Source organism: Centroberyx gerrardi, chromosome 8, assembly GCF_048128805.1.
Source record: "Centroberyx gerrardi isolate f3 chromosome 8, fCenGer3.hap1.cur.20231027, whole genome shotgun sequence".
NCBI classification, from domain to species: Eukaryota; Metazoa; Chordata; class Actinopteri; order Beryciformes; family Berycidae; genus Centroberyx; species Centroberyx gerrardi.
The window spans coordinates 16,294,612-16,318,052 of record NC_136004.1 but is presented as its reverse complement, the minus strand read 5'-3'; the positions used below and the strand labels follow the sequence as shown (position 1 = coordinate 16,318,052).

Here is a 23,441-nt window from a genome sequence, read left to right as displayed (position 1 = left end):
GTGTCAATAATTCAAGACGCCCCTTCTCCTATTATGCCCCGCCCTCCCGCCTTAACATCCAATAGAATGACAGCGTTGTATTTTGATGGAAGGCTGTCAACAAATGGTCGGAGAGGAAGGAAACTGACACTTGCAAGTTCGCATGCGTTTGCCGACCAATGTTGAGTCAAAACAATTATTTATATATTTCCATCGCGGAAGGTTAGTTTTTAGAGCCAATTCCGCTGTATTCACATAACAGCGTAACGATAAGCTATGGCCAATAAAGTTACGGACGCTAGCTAACGTTAGCTTGCCGAGTGTCTTTCAGCCAGTGACAATTGTCAGAAGTTCGCTAGCTCCAAGCTAGCTACCACGTAGTACATTAGGAATAGGTTGCTATACGTTAGCGTCTGATAGCTTGCGGTCCAGCTAACGTTAACAAACAATACATCTGTTGCTGCTGTAAACGTGTAGAGATACCCTTCTTTTGGACGTGAAGAGATCTGCAGTCGTCGAGATATCCTAACATGGATCCCTTTGACAGTAACAATACGGGTAAGGAAGGAAGATGCAAGCTAACCGCAGCAGGCTAGCTAACTAACATTAGCTGCAAGCTCTTTGAGAGTGACATTCACTTGAGGACACATAATATAGAGGGGGGGTATGCTTTACTTTTGACAAGTCAGATTAGAGCTTGCCTGTTTTTCTGACACTCGGACTGTTTTTTTTAACGTTATCTGATAATTTTCACAAGCCGCTGCAATAACTGTTACCAGTCAGTCCATGATGTTGTCAGTCCTGCATGTGACATAACTGTAATTTACTAACATTAACACGTTAACTGTTACGTTACTGTCTCCTTTCCCTTGAGCACAAACCAGCATAGGTTTATGAATCTTGTGGTTTCTGTTTTATTACTTTAATTTGAACTGAACAACCCAAAGCCTTGGATAAAATTTAACAGCTCAAATAGTTGTTATTTTCAGAGATATGCGTGTTATGCCACCCTCCAGACTTCAGTTGTCTGTTTTAACACAGCAGCAGCAGTTGGTTTGATAAAAGCTTATATTTTGTTTCGGTGTGGAGAGCAGATAAGACCTGGTCTTAGTGATAATGGAGGCTCAGCGCGGGCCACAAGCAGCCAGCTCCTTTATAACCTCAGGGGCGTGTAGGGCCTTATTAAACAAACACAAACGCTACTGCTCACACTGCCTTGAGCAACAAAACATGTTTTCCTTTGTTTTTTTTGTGCTTGTATGTGACATACTGATTTTCAGTCAAAGTCCCAATTCATAAGTAATCGTAACTTGATTAGACAATGATAGTGAAAACCTATACAGATAGGCCTACTTCCTTCCCACACTTTTTTCAATAAAATGGCCTACATCCGCAGTGTTACAGTTCAGTGCTGAGGCTGTATTGTGTCCATCTATTGTCTTGTTTTTACCTGGCCTGAATCAGAAGGCTCGCCTGGCAAACTCTGAGAACTGTGGCCATGTGTTTATCTGTGACTCCCTTAGCTTGATAAATGTGTAGTGTAAACAGGAAGAGCACAGTCAGCCACTGACATGCTTCACTGCTATATGTACATACAGAGGCTTCAACTCAGGCGTGAGAAAAGTACAGCAGCTGTAGCTACTTCCACATTGTTTGCCTGAAGAGTTTTCTGATTGTAGTCGAGATGGTTATTAACTGACACTTTGGCTACATCTCCCGACTGCCTATGTCGTCTTGCTCATATGAAATGATTCATACTGTCGCAGCAACACCCCGGTTTATACCATATTCTGTTAGCAGTAGGTTTGGGGTTCATTAAAATTTGATAAGGTTGTTCTGTCTTTTGTTTTTTATCACATCCTCATCTGGACATTACATATTATCTACTACTTACCTCTTAGCCTATTAATAGACATGCATACCACAGCAGTGTGGACCAGACAGCCCATACAGTCATAGCCTTGGGTCTATCAGAAAAACTGTACAGTACAGGAAAGGAACTTCACATGGCTGCTCTCACATTTCTGGACTATTTCCCTCTTGGTGAGTTTTGTTTGGTGTCATAATAACTCGATTATAGGTGTCCCCGTGTTGCACTGTGTATTCAGCTCACTGTCTCTCTGTGTCTTGCACTCCATCATCAAATCAGACTGAAACTGCTTTGTCTTTACCCTGTAGAAGTATGAATGGAACGTGAGGCATAAAGGGAGACTTGCGTAGCATAGTGTTTTACTACTTCAGTTATTATTGAATTAGGAAGTTGAACATTTCCCTGATTGTTTGAAGAATGACTGAGGGGACATTTCTGCTGCCAGAAAATCACATGGATTTAGAAGACAAGACATAGCCCTTGTCACACTGCTCAAGACACAGGTTATGCTGTAGACATGCAGGCTTGTGTTGCCCAGCAAATTACATGGAACAATACGCTCTATCAGTTTTCCTCACATAGCCTAAGCAGTGCTTCTTGTAGAATTTTTTTTTGTAGATGTGGGCGGTTGAGATAATTTTGGTTCTGAGATCTAGGCTTGCTCCTGGGCCCTTCTGCGATCAGTTCTATTAGATGTTGGAGTTTATGAATGGCTCTTATTTTGATATTTTTCTTATCATGATATATTGATACATGTGCTTTATTTGTAATTGCAGGGTGGAGGGGCTGAGCAATAAGGCCAGATTATGAATATTAATTTCATTTAGGCTACATTTTTATATTTCTGAGGGCAAGTTGTTGGGGGTAGTGCAGGTAAATTAATATAAGGGAGACACTGCCATTTCTGTCTGAACAGGTTTTTGAATACTTGGAAGCCACTGTCTAACTAGGCTGCTGCACCTAGTGTATGTAGGTCAGAGAACCAGGAACTACTGCATAAGGTTTACAAACAGGAAACTGAGAGACTCAGTCACTGCTTTGTTAGATGCTGCTTTGTGCTGCCTGCACATCCAATGACAATGACAAGCCTTTGTGCTGCCCTGGTTATTGCTGCCTAGCTTTTGCCACATTTCCCAGTGGTCAAGGCTGAAACTCCACAAAGTTATCACATAATATATGTGTGTACCAGTTTATTTAATTATTAGGACTCTGCTCTCTCTCACTTCTCTCTTATGTCTCTCTTTGTTCCTTTATCTGTGTGTTGCAGAGCAAGCTAACCTGCCCAGGAACATGATTGAGAACAGCATGTTTGAGGAAGAGCCTGACGTTGTGGATCTGGCCAAAGACTCCACAGCATTTCCGGTACTTCCGCATCATCTTATGCCATGCACGCCATGCACGCCATCATTTTCAGGACTAGATCTTCAGCCTAGCTCAATAATGTGAATAAGTAACGATGCACATTTGCAGGACTGGCCGTCTAACATTCGTGACATTCTGAGATGCGTGCTTCCATCTGTAAATCTGATAATGTGAACAGATTGGGGTTTGGCGATATAGATAACGATTGGTTGATAGGAGGGTGTACGCTATCATCCCACCCTAGTGGATAGCCAGTGATGCATATTTGCACACTTTTAATTCTGCATATATGCTTTTGCACTGGTCTGTGAATTTGTAGATCTGTCAACTGCAACCATTTGTTAACCTGTAACCTGTCAATAGTCAACATAGTAGGGGTGTCACGATTCTCCAAATCCACGATTTGATTTGACTTTCGATTTTAAGGTCACGATTCAATTCGATTTTCGATTTTAACTCTTTTTTTTTTTCAGCACTGACGGCTATGCCATTGTTAGAATATCGAGTCTTGATTTGTAAAGATCAATTGGTTTTATGCCCTAACAACTGTCATTTACATTTTCAAATTCTTCTTTAAAAAGATGGTATCAAGTGTGATATAATAATATTCATGTGTGATATAATAATATTTTTTGGAATGTACCACACTAAGGCCATATGGTCAAAGTTTTTCCATTAAAAAACCCCCCACAACTTTCCCTTTAATTTGGTACCAAATACATGGCAAGGCGATTCAGGGCGTCTCCTTACTTCAGTGTCAACATTCACAGTATGACAACAAAACAGATCCTTCCTATCTTGGCTAACGTTAAGCTTTCAAAATACATACAAAACCTCCAGCGCTTCAGCCCACGCAGTAATAAGATCAGACAATAATAGTCGCCAAACAAATATGGAAAAAGTCGCCAAACTTATATGGATAAAAGTCGCTGCAACCCGGCCGCTCCTCCTACCGACTCTTCGGTGCACCGCCTCCCAGAAAACAGCGTCCTTCTCCGGCGGTGAGAGCAGGTAGGTCCCGCTGTTTAGTGAAGGTGATCTTGTGTCTTGTTTTATCGAGCAAGAACAAGCGATTTTGATCAAAAGACTTCAACTCACAATGTCTTCGTAACTTTCCACTACATACGGCGGGTCAGGTTCTGTCTCACAGCACAATCTCACAGCTCCCAGAAGATTTTAAAAGCGTGACGCTTAGCCGGCGAAGCCATTTTTACCGGTGGAGGACGACTAAACCTGGGGAAAAGCAAACGTCTCAGTGTCACCAGATATACAATATTTTCCAGTTCCGGTTCATCGATGACAACTTGAAGTATATATAAAACAAAGCTGATAACTTGATTTTCAGTTTTTGGTACATTTTAAATGATTTAAAAATGACGGGCGCTCTTGGGCGCTATAGTGAAATATAGAACGGGCGCTCTCTAGCAGCTACGCTGCGTCGTCATTGAAATGTTGAAAAAAACATACTGGGAGAATCGCGAACCTGCTTGTGATTTCGAAGGTCGAAATCGAATGCTCATTTCGATTGATTTTCGATTTAGAATCGAAATCGTGACACCCCTACAACATAGTGAGAATTCTTTCAAGTCAACAGGAGCTCTGTATTAGCATGATGAAGATGTTGTATCATCAGTCTTTATTATGTTCTTTTTGTTGTATTGATATCTATATCCTACTCTTTGGAGCTGTAATGACCCACGTTCCCCACAGGAACCATTTCAGTTTCATCTTATCTTACAATACTGTTTCCCACAGGTTGTCAGTTTACTTTGGCAGTGTCGGGGAGAGGGGCTGTTGACAATGTTTAATTTAGCGGGCCTGTTAAATAACTCTAGGAACTACATGGTGCCAGACCCCCCCCGGTCTGTTTGATGGTCATATCTGTCTCTCAATATAGTGTAAGCTAATGGCGCTGCAACATTAGCTAACTATTATTCTTATATCTAATTATTGAGGCTACATTTCAAACTGTTTCTCCATTCACTTTCCGTCTGCACAGACACACCGAGACTCAAAGCAGCACAGATGTGCTCTGTCATAGGTGCAGGGAATTATTGTCATTGTAGTTCACTAACACACTTTCAGCGCTTGGAAGCATGAAATTTTGATTGTTTGAATACTACCTTCGTGACTCCTGCATGCGACACTTGAAATGAATCCAAAACAAAAATGTACTTATTAAGCTGTTAATTTACTTGGCCAGGCCGCCTAGTTATTGACAATGTATGGGAAACACTGCAGAGCTAACCTAGAGTATAACAGAATGTACATGCTCTCTGCAGGCGTTTCCAGCTCTTGACCCAGACGAGGTGGTGTATGAGCCCCGCAGCTCAAGGTTGCTGGTGCGAGGCCTGGGAGAAAATGAACTGGACGAGGAGGAGGAGGACTATGAGTCATCAGCCCGTCTGCTGGGCATGTCCTTCATGAATCGTAGCTCCGCCCATAGACCCAGCTCCTCCCCTTACACCAGACAGGCTCCACCCAGGTAATTCACTTAATAACTTGTCAGTTGGGATGTTCTGCGGTATGAATAACCCAAATAAGGTTTTACAATATGATGTGATGCTTCATGGCATTTTTGTGCTTTCTTCTATCTAAAGTGCCTCAAAGCAGGGCTGCGCAGTTAATCATTCAATATCATATACAGTACATTTTTTGTAGTTTTTATGATTTAATAATTGTAGAATTTGGTGATATGTAATCATTTAATTTTTCATAAAATTGTGCAATCCGTACTGTCAAATCAGCGTGACTAAAAAGCCCAACCAAGTTTCCAAACTTGGTGACCAACCACATTTTTGATTGTTAATTTTCTCTATGAAAAAATACTAAAGAATGTTTTGTGTTTTAGCTATTCAAAAATATAGGCTATATCTGGTAAATGCCATTCCACTTTAGAATGGCAAAGCTGTTAAGGCTTGGATATGCTTTGTCAGAAGTGCTTCTGAGAACCGCCTGAAACAAACTTCTGAAAGCTCTGAACCGAATGGTTTTTTCAGAACATTACGATATGTTGGAGGTGCTTAAGTTGTTTGCAGGCTGTCTTTCAAACAAGCAGCCCCACCTACAGCTCTGGCAGCTGTAGCTCTCCTCCCCCCTGCGGCTCCGCACGCCTTGGCTTTTGCAGCTTGTTTCTTGGCTTTGTTGAGCTTGTCATGTAAACCCAGTGTTTCCCCTATGTATGTATGTATGTATATACACTGTATATATGCTACTGTGGCCGCCACGGTAAGATCATGACATGCCATGCTAAAAATATCTTCAACAGGGCAGGAATTATACCACGGCCAAACGGCCAGTGCCGTGGATGCCCCGGAGTGTGGCCGTAATGCCCCTTCTAAAATTAACTATCCACACGGCCAGTTTGGCATGCCCTATTTTGAACTGGCCGTTGTGCCCTTAAAAGAAAGTTGCGGATTTCCTCATTTAAAACTACATGCGACGCAGCAAATAAACAAACTCACGTTTCCCAGAGTCTCCGTCATCACGCTGGACATCAACAGTAGCGCAAGATTTCTCCCACTCCCGCAAATATATGTGTAACGTTAATGTAAACATTAACAGCTAATTATTAATTAAACTGAGAGGGAGAGAGAGAAGCCATTGCTAACTGCTAAGCTATCGCTAACTGCTAAGCTAAGTAACTAGCAGATCTGAAAAGCGTGTAAACAACTGTGGGATTAGCGAGAAAGTCGCTAAAAGAAGGAGAGAGCTATGAGTGCTTGAGCAGAACTAGTGTAAGTTTAAATGTACAGCGGGTAATTAGCCGCTGTACATTTAGTGCCCTACGTTTTGGCCGCGATACCCCAATAAATTTGTATTTATCAAAGGACAAAGTGGCCTTGCCCTAAAAATGACTTAATTCCAGGCCTGCTTCAAAATAATTGTATCTTTTGGACGAGATGGTCTCACTTGGTAGGCTAAGCTGCTGCACACTGAGGACTGTTAGAACCAGTGTTTCTAGGCACCTTCATGATCAAAGTGATAAATAGTAACGTGTGGTTGTGGACAGAGTGAGAGAATCACACAGACACACTGCTGCTTATAGTGTTTCTATAATCATTCAGTCATTTCCTATAGTAACTGCTGCCTATGGTGATTCTATAATCATTCAGTCATTTCTATAGTAACTGCCGCCTATAGTGACCATTGTAAGAAAAAATTCTCCGGGAAACACTGGATAAACGCTGAATCCCAGCCTCTGCTGTCTCCCTCCAGGAATTGAAAGCTTCACCCGGTTTACACAGTAGCTTACCGGAAGTTGTTCTGATGAGAAGGTACAGGCAGAAATTTGCGGGTCCCTCCACTTCCCAGCCCTCTTCATACCTCATTACATCTGGCCAATTGCTGCAGCGGTGGGCGGCGTGTTCGGACGTTTCTCTTTCGGAAAGTCACATTTTCGAACTGCATCGCAGTTGCAGTAAACTGCTATATGAGCCTACACGTCATAAAGCAGAAAATCAAGTGAATGATGAATAAATTAAATACATTTCACATTGGTACAATTTGAACAATAGCTGAAAGTAATACTGACAACACACTGACAACACAAAGTAGCGAACTGTCATAGGTAAATAATAATCTATCTTGTTTTAATAGTCATCTATTTCTGCCATGACTTTAGCTTTGAAAAATATTTAAAAAGCATCATAATACTGCCAGACGTTTGTGGAGGTGGAGAGCTTGCTTTTTGGAGTAGAGAAGCAAATCCCTCCTCTGAGTGTGTATCCAAAATCGTTTTAGTAGCCAAACGCGGATTATCATCTGTTATTTGGAATTATTTTGTTTACCAATGATGTCAAACAAGCACAGATACAGACGGTACCATCTTTGCCTTAGAGTTACTGCACCTCAAAGTAATATGAATAATCCATTCAGTCACCTCACCAGTCATCAGTACGATGAGTGCATGAAGGCCGAGGTTGCTGCAGCATCTTGTCCTCTTCCCTCCCTGCTACAGAAACATCTGTAACGAGAACACTGTGCAGTGAATCTCCCCAATTTTGTTCCCAAACTCTTTGCGACCAATAATTATGATCACAATATTAGGCAAAATAATTGATTATTGGCCATAATTGTGCAGCCCTACCTCACAGTGCTATGAATGAATACATACACTTTTAGTATGTGTGGCCTGAGTGGGGCTCTAACCAATACTCCAAGTAGAGCTGAACAATTTATCCAAAAAAAAAATCTAAATCGCAATATGAACTTCTGCAATTTCCAAATCGCAGAGGCTGCAAGTAATTGCTTAAGAGAGAGAGGGGCGTCCAAAATGGAATTTTAAACAGTGTTTTAGTGCTGTGGGTAATCTTTGGTCCATGAATCAAGTACAACATTGGTGAAAACCTTTCATCATACTCAAACTCAGTAAATCCTGCACACTGACATCAATTTTAAAGTTCTAAAAAATGTGAAAAACGTGTGATGATATGAATCACAGTTTAAATCGCAACTGTAATATTCTGTTAAATAATTGCAATTCAATTTTTTTTTTTTGCTTCACAGCCTGTGTCCCCTACAGCCACCACCATCCCCAGCTTCCTCATGAACACCACTACACACACTCTTTAGCTTTTCACCTTCTCCATGGACAATTTGTTCTATGTAACTAATATGAACATCTTGTTGGTCTCAGGTCATGCTCACGACCCTCAGCCCGTACCATGGTTGTATGTGTGTTATTCCTGGTGATAGTGGCCTCCATGACCATGGTACTGTACTTCTTACCTGGGTGCACCTTTACCAAGGTAAGAAAAAATATCCACTAGTTCTGTTCAGGTACCTTTGGTGAGCATGTGTAGATACTAGGGATGGGACGATATGCTTATCTCATGATACGATTCGATAGGCGTTATGGGGTTCATGATTCCATACAACTACAAAGTGATATAAAATGAATGGTGAATACATTTTAGTTCAATGACAACAAAGTATGACGTTGCAGAATTATATTTATTTCTCAGCCACAAATCGTTTTGTGGTTCAGAAAGAAGCTCAAAAAATTACAATGTGCAAATAATATCATTTGGATGGAGAGCTTGTGAAATTGTGATGGGCAAGTCATCTAATTTGTTGTTACTACAGCAAAATAGAATGGAGCTAATATCGCAATTTGTTTTTCTGCCCCACGATACATATTGTCACATTTTTGTATTGAGATATATTGAATTTCGATATATCGTCCCATCCCTAGTAGATACCTACACATGACTTTTTCTTTCTACACGTTAGTTAAGCCCATATCTCTGTCACACTATCTGTCTCTTTATTTCTCTCCCACACTCACTCCTATACCCATCCCCCCCACTCACCCCAACCCTCCAACCCCTTGCAGTCGGGTTGTCCTAAACCCAACAACACCACTCCCACTGAGCCCGTCGGCCCCGACTTCCCTTGGACAAAACTCCGGCTGCCTAACAGCATACAACCTCTCAACTACGACCTCACCTTGAACCCTGACCTCAACACCATGACCTTCACCGGACGCACTGTTATCAGCATGTCTGTGTGGCACAACACCAAACGCATTGTCCTGCACAGTGCCGAGCTCAACATTACCAAAGCTACGTTCCAGGTGGGCCTGCAGATGGTTTTAGTGTTACAATGTAATGACAGAATTCTAGAGATTATTAAGATGTGTTCATGTAATGTATCTACATGTAAAGAACTGTATGCAAATATTCTCAATTTCGTCTTTGATCAACAAAGAAGCTCTTTATTTATTATGCTTAAACAAAATAATCAGTTAATTTAAACATTGGTACTCTCATGTTATCCGCTAGCTTTTCACCGTGACTTTCTCTCTTCCAGATCGGTGACGGGAAGCCCAGTGATGTGGTTGTACTGGAGTATAAGCCCAGACAGCAGATAGCCATCAAGTTAGCTGAGGAGCTGAAGGAAGGCCAGCACTGTGTTTTAACCCTGGATTACTCTGCCAGCCTCTCCCACACCTATGATGGTTTCTACAACAGCTCATACACTGACAAAAATGGAACCAAAAGGTACACATGACTAATAAACGGCATTCTCACTTCACAACATCTAAAAGACGTGCTGCACAGCACAGATTTTATGAGAAGTCCACATGAACAGGACATTTGGCTCATCTCATGACCAGTCTTTTTGTTGATTTTACAGATTGATCTTATTAACTATTTCTGCACCTTCTCGTTTCCCTCTTATTCCCAGTGTCCTAGCTGCCACCCAGTTTGAGCCGCTAGCAGCTAGGAAGGCCTTCCCATGCTTTGATGAGCCAGCGTTCAAAGCCTCCTTCCTGATTAAAATCAGCAGAAAGCCCGACTACATTGCTCTTTCCAACATGCCATTGGTAACATTAATTTATTCCCAATCCATTTTACATTATGGTGCTCCTGGTGGAGACACCCCACTCGGCATGCTAAATGGCCTTGTTGTTGTTTTTATTTATTTTATTAAAGACGTTTCTTTTCCACTCTCCAATTGACAGAGCTTTTGTTATAAGGCAGTATTTGACAGCTGAATTTGAGGTTTAAAGCTATTCTGAGGCTGTAATATGTTTGTTTACATTTCTGTTGTTAGTAAATAGACCTCAGTTTTTAATTACAATTGGTTCTAAGTTGGAAATAAAGTTAATTTTCCAGCTACAAGTTAAACTCTTAAAGATTATACTGTATATGAACATACCAAAAATATAAATGGCCAAATAAATTCCAGATATTAAATGGCTTTAAAACTAAGGGTTTATTTAGCATGAAGGATATTGTTTTTGGAATACTTGTCATGTAGTAGAATCACAGTGTATCAATGTATGCTTAGTGTCATAGTTAGTATAGGTTAGCACAGGCTAGCAGATGTTGATAGATGTTGATAGGCTAGATGTGATGCTGATGGTTACTAGCATTAGCACTGGCAGATGAGTTATCCCTTTCCTATGCTGTGTACCTCAGGCTAAGACCACAAACATTACCAAAGACCTCGTGTTGGATGAGTTTGAGAGGAGCAGTGTCAACATGAGCACCTATCTGGTGGCCTTCATCGTCGCCAAGTTCACTTGTTTCCAAAGAAATGTCTCCAACACACTGGTAGGACTCCTTTGTGCTCAGTTCAGTTGTATACACTTCTTCAGTGATGTGATCAGGAACACAAAAAAGCAGGAAATCTGTAATCTCATATTTCTCATATTTCTACTCCCTGACCTGAAATCCACAAGGCAGGTTGTACATCAACATACTCATCTCAGTGTTCCCTTTATATTTATTTATTAATTCATGTTGTGTTGTTGCTGATAAAATGTTTAGATGTGTATGTATATATGTGTGTGTCTGTGTATGTTTTAGGTGTCTGTATACTCTGTGCCAGATAAGAAGGAGCACACTCGTTATGCCCTGGACACAGCCTCCAAACTGCTGCAGTTCTACAATACCTTCTTTGACATTGACTACCCCCTCAGAAAACTAGGTGGGCACACACACACACACACACACACACACACTTTTCTCCCTTCTCCCTTCCTGACCCCTACCTTCACTTCTACTCTCCTTCCTCTCTCCCTTGTCAGACTTGGTTGCCATCCCAGACTTCCTGGCAGGAGCCATGGAGAACTGGGGTCTGATCACCTTCAGAGAGACCAGCCTGCTGGTGGGCAATGACTCCTCTCCTCTGGAGAAACAGTTAGTCGCCTCTGTCGTAGCACACGAGCTCGCCCATCAGGTAGCTATGTTCGCATGTGTGTGTGTGAAAGTAACAGAGTGAATGCGCTATTGGTCCTAATGTAGCTCTAATGTTCTGTTCCAGTGGTTTGGAAACCTTGTAACCATGAGCTGGTGGAATGACCTGTGGCTCAACGAAGGCTTCGCCACTTACATGCAGTACACGTCACTGCAGACAGAGTTCCCCCAGCTGGACATTGTGAGAGCACACATCTGACCCAAAAGTTATATGCTTCACTATGTGCCTGCCCTCTGCCCTTGTTAATGAGTCCAGTGTTTGTCTTGCAGGGTAACTTGTTCCTGGGGGTGCGGTTCAGAGCCTTGGCCAAAGATGCGTTAAACTCTTCCCATGCAGTGTCAGCACAGGCCGATACGCCTGAACAGGTGGCAGAGATGTTTGACTCTGTCTCCTATGAGAAGGTACGCTTTTATACAGACAGACAGGTAGATGCATATCTACTCTTACTTTGTTTAGCTATCAAAGTATTTATTTCAAGCACCTCTACCGGTTGTCACACTGACATCGACGGTAGCCCTCTCTGTTTTGGGTCTCTGACCACTGTGTGTTTGAGTGAGTCGGTGTCTCTCTCTTCCAGGGTGCATCCATTCTCCTGATGCTGAACGCCACCCTGCCAAAGGAACAGTTCAGAAAGGGCATCATAGGATACCTAAACAAGTTCAGTGGATTAAACACTGTCACGGAAGAACTCTGGAACAGCCTCACACAGGTGTGTGTGTGTGTGTGTGTGTGTGTGTGTGATGCATGCACGTAACTGCATGCCTACTCTGCCTCATGGTTTTTTGCTGTTATTTTTCATTCAATGGTTCTCCTTTTTAATAGAATGACACTACACAACAGTCATTTCACTTCATCTACCGTTTATCTTTAGACAGCCTCATAGACAGATAGGCTCATGGCATCAGCGACATGGCTGGTTTTACTCATCACATAGTGACTCATCACAGTGTAGTCTTAGAAACCACATTATCCACAATAGTGCAATAGTAGTTCATAATGTGATACTTTATTGATCCAGCAGAGGAAGCAAAATATGTTAGTGATTTGGCTGACATGAAAGGCTAGCAACAATATAAAATAAATGTTAAGATTTGGCTCATTCATCAAAAGATGTATGAGTTTGTACGCCCTGTTTGTCTCTGTGTATCTTTAGCAACACTTTGCTTTACTTTATTATTAAAAATCCCTTTTTGAAAATTTGGATAATGGAAAATTCAACTTCAGCTATGAATCTTCACACTTTTAGCCTTCACACCTTAGCTTCTCTTCCTGTCCTCAGGCCGAGGTCCCTCCCTATCACCAGAACGTGTCGGAGATGATGCACACGTGGACGCTACAGAAAGGCTTCCCACTGGTCACTGTCAGCTGCAAGGGAGATCAGGTGACCCTCAAACAGGAGCACTTCCTGCTCACAGCTGACAACACCACACAAACCTCCAGGTGGGTAACGCTACCACACACACTCACACAGACACATAGACAGGGTGTCCGCGGGGTCTTAAAAAGTATTAAAAGGTAATAAATCAATTTAGCGAAAATGAAGGCCCTTAAAAAGTATTAAAAAGTCTTAATCGCCATTTTATGAGGTATTAAATTTTGTAGCTATTTTTTCAATGTGAATAGCCTATTTGTCCAAAGAGTTTGTGTGCTAAAAGTTTGCGTGAATTTATTTATTTTGCTCCTCACAACTACTACAACAAACTACAACCGGAAACAGTAATGCATAACCCAGAAGTTAAGAGACGCCTCTTGTGCACCGGGTGAATTGCGTAGCCGCGTAGCGCTTGTGGGAAACTGAAAAATTGTTGGAACGCAAAGCAACTGAATTGAGGCACATGCCATGAATCTTGATAGCTATTTGTAAGGAGGGAGCCCCCCCACAGCTCACCGTTTGTTTCATATATTACCATTATCCAAGTTCAAAGTTTACACAAGTACATATAGTGAAATTCTGAGTTCTGAAATTTATGATTTCATAAGACTGTGTGTGTGTGTGTGGGGGGGGGGCTTTATCAGTTGTAATTGTAATATACACTAGGCCTAGGGGTGTCCTTCTAATGGCTGAGTTGCCATTCACTGCTGTAGAGCCCCACCTGCCCAAGAGCATGCTGATGATGTGATTCCCAACAATGTTTTGTGTGAAAATGTTGTATGGCCTCATTTGTTAGGCCAAATGCAATGGAAAGTGAATGGGAAAGAGAGCAAAGCATGCAAAGACCACAGAGATTTTTGTTAATGACCGTGTTGTGTGTGTGCGTGCGTGCGTGCGTGTGTGTGTGAGCATGTTACTGTTATTACTTTTAATAAACCTTGCCTTTGGGTTAGTCACTCAATTTATTCTCTTGAGCTTTGTTCCCTCCCGGCCTATCTGAATTCTGTTGTATTGATACAGTGGTCCATAGAAGTTATCGCAAACTAAGACTGTTTAGTTTTGCAATCTCAAAATCAATGTATAGTAAATGTAAGTTAAAGGTGTGTCGCTGATGTAACCAGTTACAGCTCGAAGTGGCGTTGAGGTCTTAAAATATATTGAAAAGGTCTTAAAAAGGTCTTAAAAGGTATTGAATTTAACTTCAGGATTCCTGCATATACCCTGATAGACACACACTGCAACCCGTAGCTAATTGTGTTGTGCACTGTCCTTAGCTTGTGGCACATTCCTGTGACGTACGTGAATGACAGCTGTAGCTTGGACCCTGAATGCAGACAGGTGTTCACTCTGAAGAGCAAGTCAGGTAAAACACAAAGCTTTGACCTGCTACATTATGCCTTAGGGTCTCTGCTAACCTTACGTGTCAAAGGGCTTATATTTGTGTTTTGTGTGTGTGTGTGTGTGCGTGTGCGTGTGTTTTCCAGAGACTCTGAAGCTGCCAGGCAGTGTGAAGTGGCTTAAGTTGAACTACAAAAACACAGGCTTCTACATCGTCCACTACGGAGACGAGGGCTGGGCTTCTCTCACAGAGGCCTTGACCAACAACGTCACTGTTCTCACACATGAGGACCGCGCCTCGCTCATACACGACATCTTTGCTCTATCCAGGTACGCAGAACGACTTTAACTGTTGTTTTTTCAACCAGGTTCATTGATAAGAGAAACAGAAAGATTGTAGAATATTTTACAAAACCTGTTTGAATTTGAAATGCTTTCTTTTTCTCTCTTTCTTCTCTCTCCCTCTCCCTGTCCCTCTCCTTCTCTGTTCCCCCAGACTGGGCTGTGTCTCCTTCCGTCAGGTCCTCTACCTGTTGAACTACATGACCAATGAAACTGAGACTGCTCCTCTGACAGAGGCCCTGTTACAGCTCAATACTATCTACCGGCTGCTCGACAAAAGACAGGAGCAGAGACTGGTGGCCCGCATGAGGGTACCCAAACACACACACACACATACTGCGATCTCCTTAATAATCTGTTTATTGGAAATTGTGTTTACTTTAAATTTCATGAAACAGGATATAGAGAGGGAAGGACAGCGCTTCAATCCTCTGTGAGCAAATGCAGCCAAAAATCCAAAATCTAGAAAACACTGAAGAGGCACAACTCTTGCTTTCTGTAAAAACACCTTATTTATTCAACTTTTAAAAAGTCATAGTTAAAAAGGTAATTGAAGGTTCGGCCCATTGCAAGGCTTTAACTAGAGGGCTAGAAACAAGATATACAGATATACAGTACAAAGCCATATGTCTTATCTGTCAGGAAAACAGAATACCTTTGTGCACAGCAGCGAACAAACATCCATATTATCTCCCCATTTGACCTCAGTCTTTTCCCATCACCCCTCACTGACCCTGTCATACCTTACCAAATGTACTTTTTCGATAATCCATCTTTTATTATTATTTTTTTTTTGGGGTGTGGGATTATTCATTTCAGAAAAAAGCTTCTCACAACCATTTAACACAAGATCACAAATTTACACTGTGGGTTATTTAAAGAACAGAAGAGCTGGTAACTCAGTTCAAACAATATTTTCAACAGTAAAGCTATGTCCTTCAGCGGAAAAAGGGATTTTATTTTATTTTTTATTTTTTTTGAGAAATACAAAGACTACCTTGGTCAACACATTGGCAAGGTATGCATTGAAAAGAGCATGTGGGGATAACTGCAAAGTCTTTTCAGTTACACACATCAGTGGTTTTTTGAGGACAGAATAAATAAATAAATAATAATAATTTAAAAAAAATAGAGAAGAGAAAAGAGAAAAACTTCTTTTCCAGGTGGCAGTCAGTTCCTCATCATACAATTACATTCTGTAATACTTTCATCCAGGAAAAAATAAATAAATAAATAAATTATATATATATATATATATATATATATATATATATATATATATATATATATATATATATATATATATAAACTCTCCTTTTCCTCACAATATATTTAAGACTTTGTATATTTCAACCAGTGACCCACTATACTCAAATACCCCCCCCCCCCCCCCCCCAAAAGGTAATTACATACAGGTACATTTCGGCAATGGTATACAAAATGTGTAACTACCTTTTCCCTACCCTCCTGTCCCACCGTCCCCCGTACCCCCCTACCCTACCCCCCAGTCCCTCCCAGGCAGGCTACAACTCCAAAAAAAGAGTTGGTTTTTTTTGATAATCCATCTTTTAAATCCAGTACATTTGATAAACTACATTGCTTCGCTTAAATCATTTGTTTTAAAATCAAAATGTAGCCTACACTTATACTTTTTCCTATCTTCAACTAACTCATTCAAAATTGCTTGTTTTTATCAGTGTGACTTTGATCATCATCACTTGATGAATCATGAGTGCTAACTTTAAAACACATATTTCATCAGTCAGTCATCCACTCAAAGTATCTGGTGGGGTTTTATTTAAGAAGTTGAGACCTTTGTCAGTTTTAATCTTTAATTGTTTCAAAACAATTAAGCTGCAATTAGCTAACTGCTTAGGAAAACTGCTTAAATGAGTGTTTTAACTGTGTTCTATACTGAAGAATGTTTTTTTTATATATCACAGACATATATCCTGGATCATTTTGGTGCTCTGATGGACAGCCAGACATGGGAAGAGGAGAAGAGTGTGTCTAAACAGGAGCTGCGCTCGGCCCTGCTGGGGACGGCCTGTAGTCTGGAAGAGACCAAATGCACTGAGCAGGCCAAAGACAAGTTCAAGCAGTATATCGAATCCAATGGGACCATGCGGTACGCAACATGCAGAAAAACACACAAATCTTCTGCACAATTTTAGATAAAAGATTTTATAGTGACATTTTTAAGATGTGGCTGTAGAATTTAGCCTTCCTGATCTTCTTGTGGTCTACTTTTTTCAGAGATTGGAAGTGATCTTAAACAGGGATGGGGCAATGTGACTTGATGAAATGGCTATTTGGCACTTGAGTTATAGGAAGAAAACAGAAATTTAGTTCAGTTGTAATGTTAAGTATGGTGTGTGTGTGTGTTTCTGTAGGATCCCAGGTGATCTGCAGCGAGTGGTGTACACTGTGGGCGCTCAAACAGAGGAGGGTTGGTCAGCACTGCTGCAAATGTACGGACACGTCACCTACGATGCAGAGAAGCGAAAGATAATCCAGGCCCTAGCATCCACTCAGGACACACGGCGTATAGTATTGTGAGTGTCTATATGTATGTGTGTGTGATTGCTACCCTGCCCAGGACCCAGAAGCGACTTCCTTCCTTCCTCATGTGGATGATTTGATTTGAAGTAACATAGTCTGATCAAGTCAAGTTTATTTGTATAGCCTTTAATCACAGTTACAGTCTCAAAGGGATTCACACTCACCGCATTTTGAAACAAAACATGAAAACAACGCCTCCCAAACTTCTTAGACTCAATGGGAACAAGGAGAAACTCCAAAGAGAAACTTCAATGAAAACCACATCAGGAAAAAAAAAAAAAAAAAAGGAAGAAGGGCCTCACAGAGAGCGATCCCACTTCCCGGATGGTAGGGAGAGTAGGTAAACAAAGATTAAATGTTGATAACATAATGGAACATAAACAAAATACACAGAATAAACAGAATAAGAGCGCTTGGGTGAACTCTCTCACCATAGTCATTGTCATTATAAGAATGACATCCGGTGCAGGGACTTGTCCTTGGTGCCGTCTGGGTCACCATGGGAGCGGGATAGAGCAGCAATGTTTTAGACTTTTATGCACACCGCGCTCAGGCTAATACATGTCCGCTCCTCTTCCTGCTCAACTCTCACTCCACTCGCATGCTCCGGCTCATACTAGTGCATGAAGCAGGCTTCCTCATGTTCAGTTCATAACACTGTGGATCTGCATTCAAGGAAAAATACTATCAGCTTGTATTTCACCACCACTTCTTTATTTCAAGTCTCAGGGCCTGTCTGAACGCTTCACATAATAGAACATAATTGTAAAACCTACCAATCTGTAGCTTTTTACTGTGCGCTTGATTTTGAAATGGTTCAATAGGCTAATTTTTCTCTAACAAGTTATTTCTATGTATTGAATTTGTATTAATCTGAAAAAATACTATTCATGAAGCAGTTGAAGAAAAAATTGCAGTTAATGCTGTACAACAGTGACAGATGGCAGAATCTTCCCTTCCTCTTTGGTACGTCTTGTTTTGTTCATTGTGTTTTGTTGTTTTGTGACCTCTTTAATGAAAATATGATGTCATGTAAAATATTTTCTATTTTCTGTGTGTGGCTCCTGGACAGGTTCATCTAGTCTTGTGTTGTACTTGTAAACAAAATCCACCTTACCTCAGAGGACAATGTTTGACACTTGTGCATAAGATTTCATATACTGTAAGATGATCTTTAGCATGATTAGAATATGATTACCATATTCTACATATAGAATTTGCATGGTTAAAATTCATTTGACACTGTAGTATTCATCTTGCTTAGTCTATTATTATAATTTTTGATACAGCCCTGTGTGTATTGTATGAATTACAATACACTTTTCATTTTATGCATTTAGCTGACATTCTGATCCAGAGTGACTTTCAATGAACAACTTCAATTACTAAATCACCAGCATTACAAGACGGGGAGCAAGAGTCTTTCCTTGTCCTCAGTTGAGGGTCTAAGGTTGGGAGGTGTCGTCATTTGTCTCATAATGCGGGTGTTGTGAGACTGTAACAGTGATTAAGGGATTACCAATAAGCATACAACATACAGCGTAGTGCAGTGAGTGTACTGTTAGGGTTGTTTATGCACTGAACACCATTTGAACATGCCACCTATCTCTGTCTGTGTAGGATCCTGAAGGGCGGTCTGAACGGGGAGCTTTTCCAGCCCCAGGAGCTGCCGTTGGTCATCAGCACTGTGAGTGGCGGCTTTGCCGGCCACTTGTTTGCCTGGGATTTTGTACAAGAGAACTGGGACAGACTCATAGAGAAGTAAGTGGCCTCTGTCGGCTTCACAGGCATTACCAAGAGGAATCCATATGCTTTATTTCATTTAATGACGTAAGTATACAAAGGTGGGACAACAGTAGTTAATCAATGTATTTGTGATTTTGACTGTAGGTTCCCTGTGGGCTCCTTTGCCATCCAGAGCATCATCAAGTCGACCACCTCCCAATTCTCCACACAGGCACATCTTGATCAAGTATGTGTGCCAGTATAACTCACTCTGACGATCGGTATGGTCTGTTGGTCCCAAAAATAAAAATAGATCCCACTGTGCATGTGCAGCCATGGGATACAGAGATACACCTATAAGTTTCTCAGCCAGCCACATGGTGCTTTAAGTCACTTGGTAGGGTAGCGTAGTTTCATGCGGGAAATTGATGGGATTAATATGGTTAGTATGTTAAAAACAAATCCCAGTATATTATTGTACTTGGTCATTGATTCTGATAATAGGCTGTAGAGTATAGTGGAATCTGACCAACATCTCAATTTGTGTGTGTGCGTGTGTTGTGCAGGTGCAGGGTTTCTTCACCAGTCTGAAGGAGCGGGGCTCTCAGATGCGGAGTGTCCAGGAGGCGTTGGAGACCATCAGGCTGAACCAGCGCTGGATGGACACGATCCTTCCTACACTCCGAGACTGGCTCTAATACAGGCACTCCATCAGCCTCCGCCCCGCCAACTGTTGGCCTGGCAACTGGGGCATGTCGTCAAGACAACAGCAGTGTTTGCACTATTGTAGGACTGTGTCTCTTAACTCTCTTTATCCAGTGCGGAGTACTGCTTCAAGCCAGAAGTTGTACTCTCCCTGGGTGGACAGGGAGTTTTTTCGCTGAGATTGGTCCTGTGGGTTGTAGTTGCTAGCTCAGGGTGGCTCTGATTGTGTGTCTGACAGGGTGTTGTCAGATGCCAACTCACACTCCTCACACTTTACGCTGTCGACCAAACCTCTCTTCTACGGCTCTCACCTAAACCTCATGCCTGAACAGACAATCATGCTTTTAGAGAGCAGCGCTTTGCCCACACTCCTTTTGCTCACCTTTTGCACAGGCACTTATGAGCCGTGTTACAGCCACCTCAATGAAAAGAGCAAGTTTGAAGAATGTAAACATTACAGTGTATGTATGTATTTTGGGTTAGTCAGCCCTGGGCTTTCTCTCAGCCACGGGATTTAGTGGCAGCAGTTAGGGATCGCTCCCACGATAAGTTGAAGTTACTTGAGAGATGGAATTACTTGTAGAATTGAACAAACCATGCATCGCTGTTATGCAGAATCTGTATAGAAATCAAATCTGCTTGCCATACTGTACTCAATAATTTCTCACTCATGCAACCTAAAGCATTTACCATGTGAGTAATGGTTTGGCTGGTAGATTGGTTGATTGATAGGTTGAAATACCCAACTTGTGTTGGTATCAATTGAATGTACTGAAAAACCTACCCACTGTGTACAGTAGACACTGTACTGCACAGCAGTGCAGGTTTAATTGAACAACCAATGTGTCTTAGAGGAGACCAGGCAATGCACACCGGAGCCAAATGATTAATTTATTTCGTTCACTCCCATTCATAAGCCCAGTTTTGCGCTGATTGAAAGTATTTTGGTTGCTTTTTCCTTTGCGTGCAATGCAATCATTGTACAGACTTATTCTAAAACTCACAGTGTGTTTGTAAAATTGTAATTATGATGTAAATATGCTCACCCTACAAGCTTTTTCCCCCCGCTATTTTGGATGTATTGTTTTAAATGTATGCAGACTTTTCACATTTTGAGATTTGCTTTTTGTTATGTATATAGTGTGTAAAGAAGAAATGTATACATAGACTTGATCAAGAGTCTTGGTCAAATACTTTTTACTGTATTTGTTGGTTTAGACCACAGCAGGCAGGTCATTTGCTGATGAATGTTTGTGTTTTAAGGGCTAATGTGCATCTTGAAGATATAAAGCATAGAGAAGAACATCTATATTGGGCGAGACTGATCTGTCCAGGAGGCTGTTGCCCATGAAACCAGCCACATAAAAATACAGAAGTTTTAAAGTTACTCCAATGTTACCCAGTCATGTTGCTCCTGTTTTGAGAAACGAGAGTAGCTGTGGATTGGGAGAGTGTCTCTGTATTTTCTTTTTTCAATTTAATGTTTTCCAAACTACTGTCCCAGGATCTTATTTTATTACACTTTTACACTCATCCTGAGCCTTTGGTAAGGGGATATTTCTTCCTCATCACTCCATCAGTGTGTTGATATCCAGCCGATAACCGTTAACATAATATCATGGGACTTTTAAAGCCTCTCCGTCTCATTTAGTGTACAAACTGTATGGTACTCCACACTCAGCAGGACTTTCAGATTGATATGAAGGATGCCAATAATTAGGCTCTCATTGCTGTTGATAGAGGTTATCAACAATATTGCCCTTGACTCTCAAGTTGACGCTCAGAAACCAGTCACATCTCTGGAGCCACGGTTCCATCGTCACGTTACAAACTGGGTGTGTGTTAATGTCTAAGTGACATTTAAGCGCAGACCTTTAACATGTCCCATACTTTTCTGTTTCCGACTAATTGTGAATCATCCATTACTTTCTTGCAGTCTCTTTTAAACTGTTTGAAGTCCCTTATTAGAGGGCACAGGGAAACTGTGATTGTTAGGCAGTCTAGGACACTTTTGCAGTGCAAAGCTATCAAAATGTCTACAAAATTAAGCTGAAGGTGTTGGGAAACTGATTTTGCATCATATTGTAGTTAAAAGAATGACACGTTCACTTGTGAAGTCAATTGCAATAAGCTTTCAAGGACAACCGTTGCTAATGTCATTCTTACTGATCAGGTACAGAGTTCAGAAGGCGAAGAGTTTAAGTTGCTGAATAGTTAGTGTTGCTGGTCTGATAAGAAGACTGTATTTGGAGAACCATTTCTGCTGTAAACCCACTCAGATTGTGTTTGTTTTTGCACTGGGGTGGAATGCTGCAGAAACTATTGAAATTGTGTTGCTCCTCATGTCAAGAAAATTTAAATAAAAGTTGTTTTCTGAAGTTGTTGTTTCTTGTGTTTTCATGTGTTGGAACACTAAGGAAACTATTTCACAGTCAACTAGGCAACAGTACGACTCGGTTTTTACAGTGTCTTCACTGGCTTTTCTGCACTTTGTACCTAAATTCAAAATGGATTAAATTATTATCATTGATCTACACACAATAACTCATGATGCCAAAGTGGATTTTTTTATTTACAAATTTTTAAAATGACAAATAAGCTCAAATGTTTTGACTCTATTCAAGCCTTTTGCAGCCAAATTCCTTTGAATGTCTGGCAGATGTCAATACAACTTGATTGGAATCAAGCTGTGGCCAATTAATTGATCAAACATACTTCAGAACGATACACATACTGAATGTCTACATAAGGCCTCATAGATGATAGTGCATGTCAAAGCAGAAACTGCATGAAGTCCAAGAAAATGTCTGTAGGATTCAGAGACAGAGCTGTGAGGCGGCACAGATCTGGAGGAGGGTGTAAAACAATTTCCAAAGGATATAAAACAATTTCTGAAGTGCTGAGAGATCACAAGAGCACAGTAGACGTCATCATGAGGAAATTGAAAAAATATGGAACTACCAAGATTATTCCCAGAGCTGGTCGTCCAACAAAGCAAACAAAGTTGTCCAAAGTAAGCGACTGGGCAAGAAGGATCTTGGTCAGAAAGGCAACCGAGAAGCCAAGGAAAAAAGTCACATGACAGCACACCTGTAGTTTGCAAAACATAAAAACACGAAAGATTCAGTGGTCTGATGAGACCAAAATTGGACTCTTCAGCCGTAAGGCAAAGTGTCTGGCGGACACTGGGCACCAGCTCATCATCCATCGTCCCTACCATGAAGCATCAGGCTGCAGGGGCTTTTCAGAGGCAGAGGCTGGGAGGCTTGTAAAAACAGAGAGAACAATGAATGGGCTAATGCAAGCAAATTCTTGAGGAGAACAGGCCATAGACTGGGTTGACGACTTATTTTCCAACAGGACAGTGACCCTGAGCTTACAGCCAAATCAACACTGGAATAGCTTCAAAACAAACTCCTTGAATGGTCCAGTGAAAGGCCAAAAACCCCCATTGAAAATCTGTGGAATGAACTGAAG

At 41.3% G+C, this 23,441-nt stretch overlaps 1 protein-coding gene across 1 annotated transcript; it reads left to right on the top strand.

The window, feature by feature from the left end:
- Positions 1–121: 121 nt before the first annotated feature.
- lnpep (leucyl/cystinyl aminopeptidase) lies at positions 122–22,342 on the top strand. Its single transcript, XM_071899658.2, has 22 exons — positions 122–537; positions 3,117–3,211; positions 5,494–5,696; positions 8,850–8,961; positions 9,549–9,788; positions 10,025–10,215; positions 10,403–10,541; positions 11,140–11,274; positions 11,530–11,650; positions 11,751–11,902; positions 11,987–12,100; positions 12,190–12,321; positions 12,498–12,629; positions 13,200–13,360; positions 14,567–14,655; positions 14,777–14,960; positions 15,127–15,283; positions 16,916–17,100; positions 17,366–17,527; positions 19,155–19,295; positions 19,425–19,506; positions 19,826–22,342. The coding sequence occupies exons 1-22, from the start codon at positions 510–512 to the stop codon at positions 19,955–19,957; spliced, it is 3,087 nt and encodes a 1,028-aa protein (XP_071755759.2). The 5' UTR covers positions 122–509; the 3' UTR covers positions 19,958–22,342.
- Positions 22,343–23,441: the final 1,099 nt, after the last annotated feature.

Excerpts from the sequence above, each read along its gene's own strand:
- lnpep (XM_071899658.2), top strand. The coding sequence starts at position 510 with ATGGATCCCTTTGACAGTAACAATACGG. Across the intron at positions 10,542-11,139 it reads CTCTTTCCAACATGCCATTG|GCTAAGACCACAAACATTAC; the intron begins GTAACATTAATT and ends TGTGTACCTCAG. Across the intron at positions 19,507-19,825 it reads CACAGGCACATCTTGATCAA|GTGCAGGGTTTCTTCACCAG; the intron begins GTATGTGTGCCA and ends TGTGTTGTGCAG.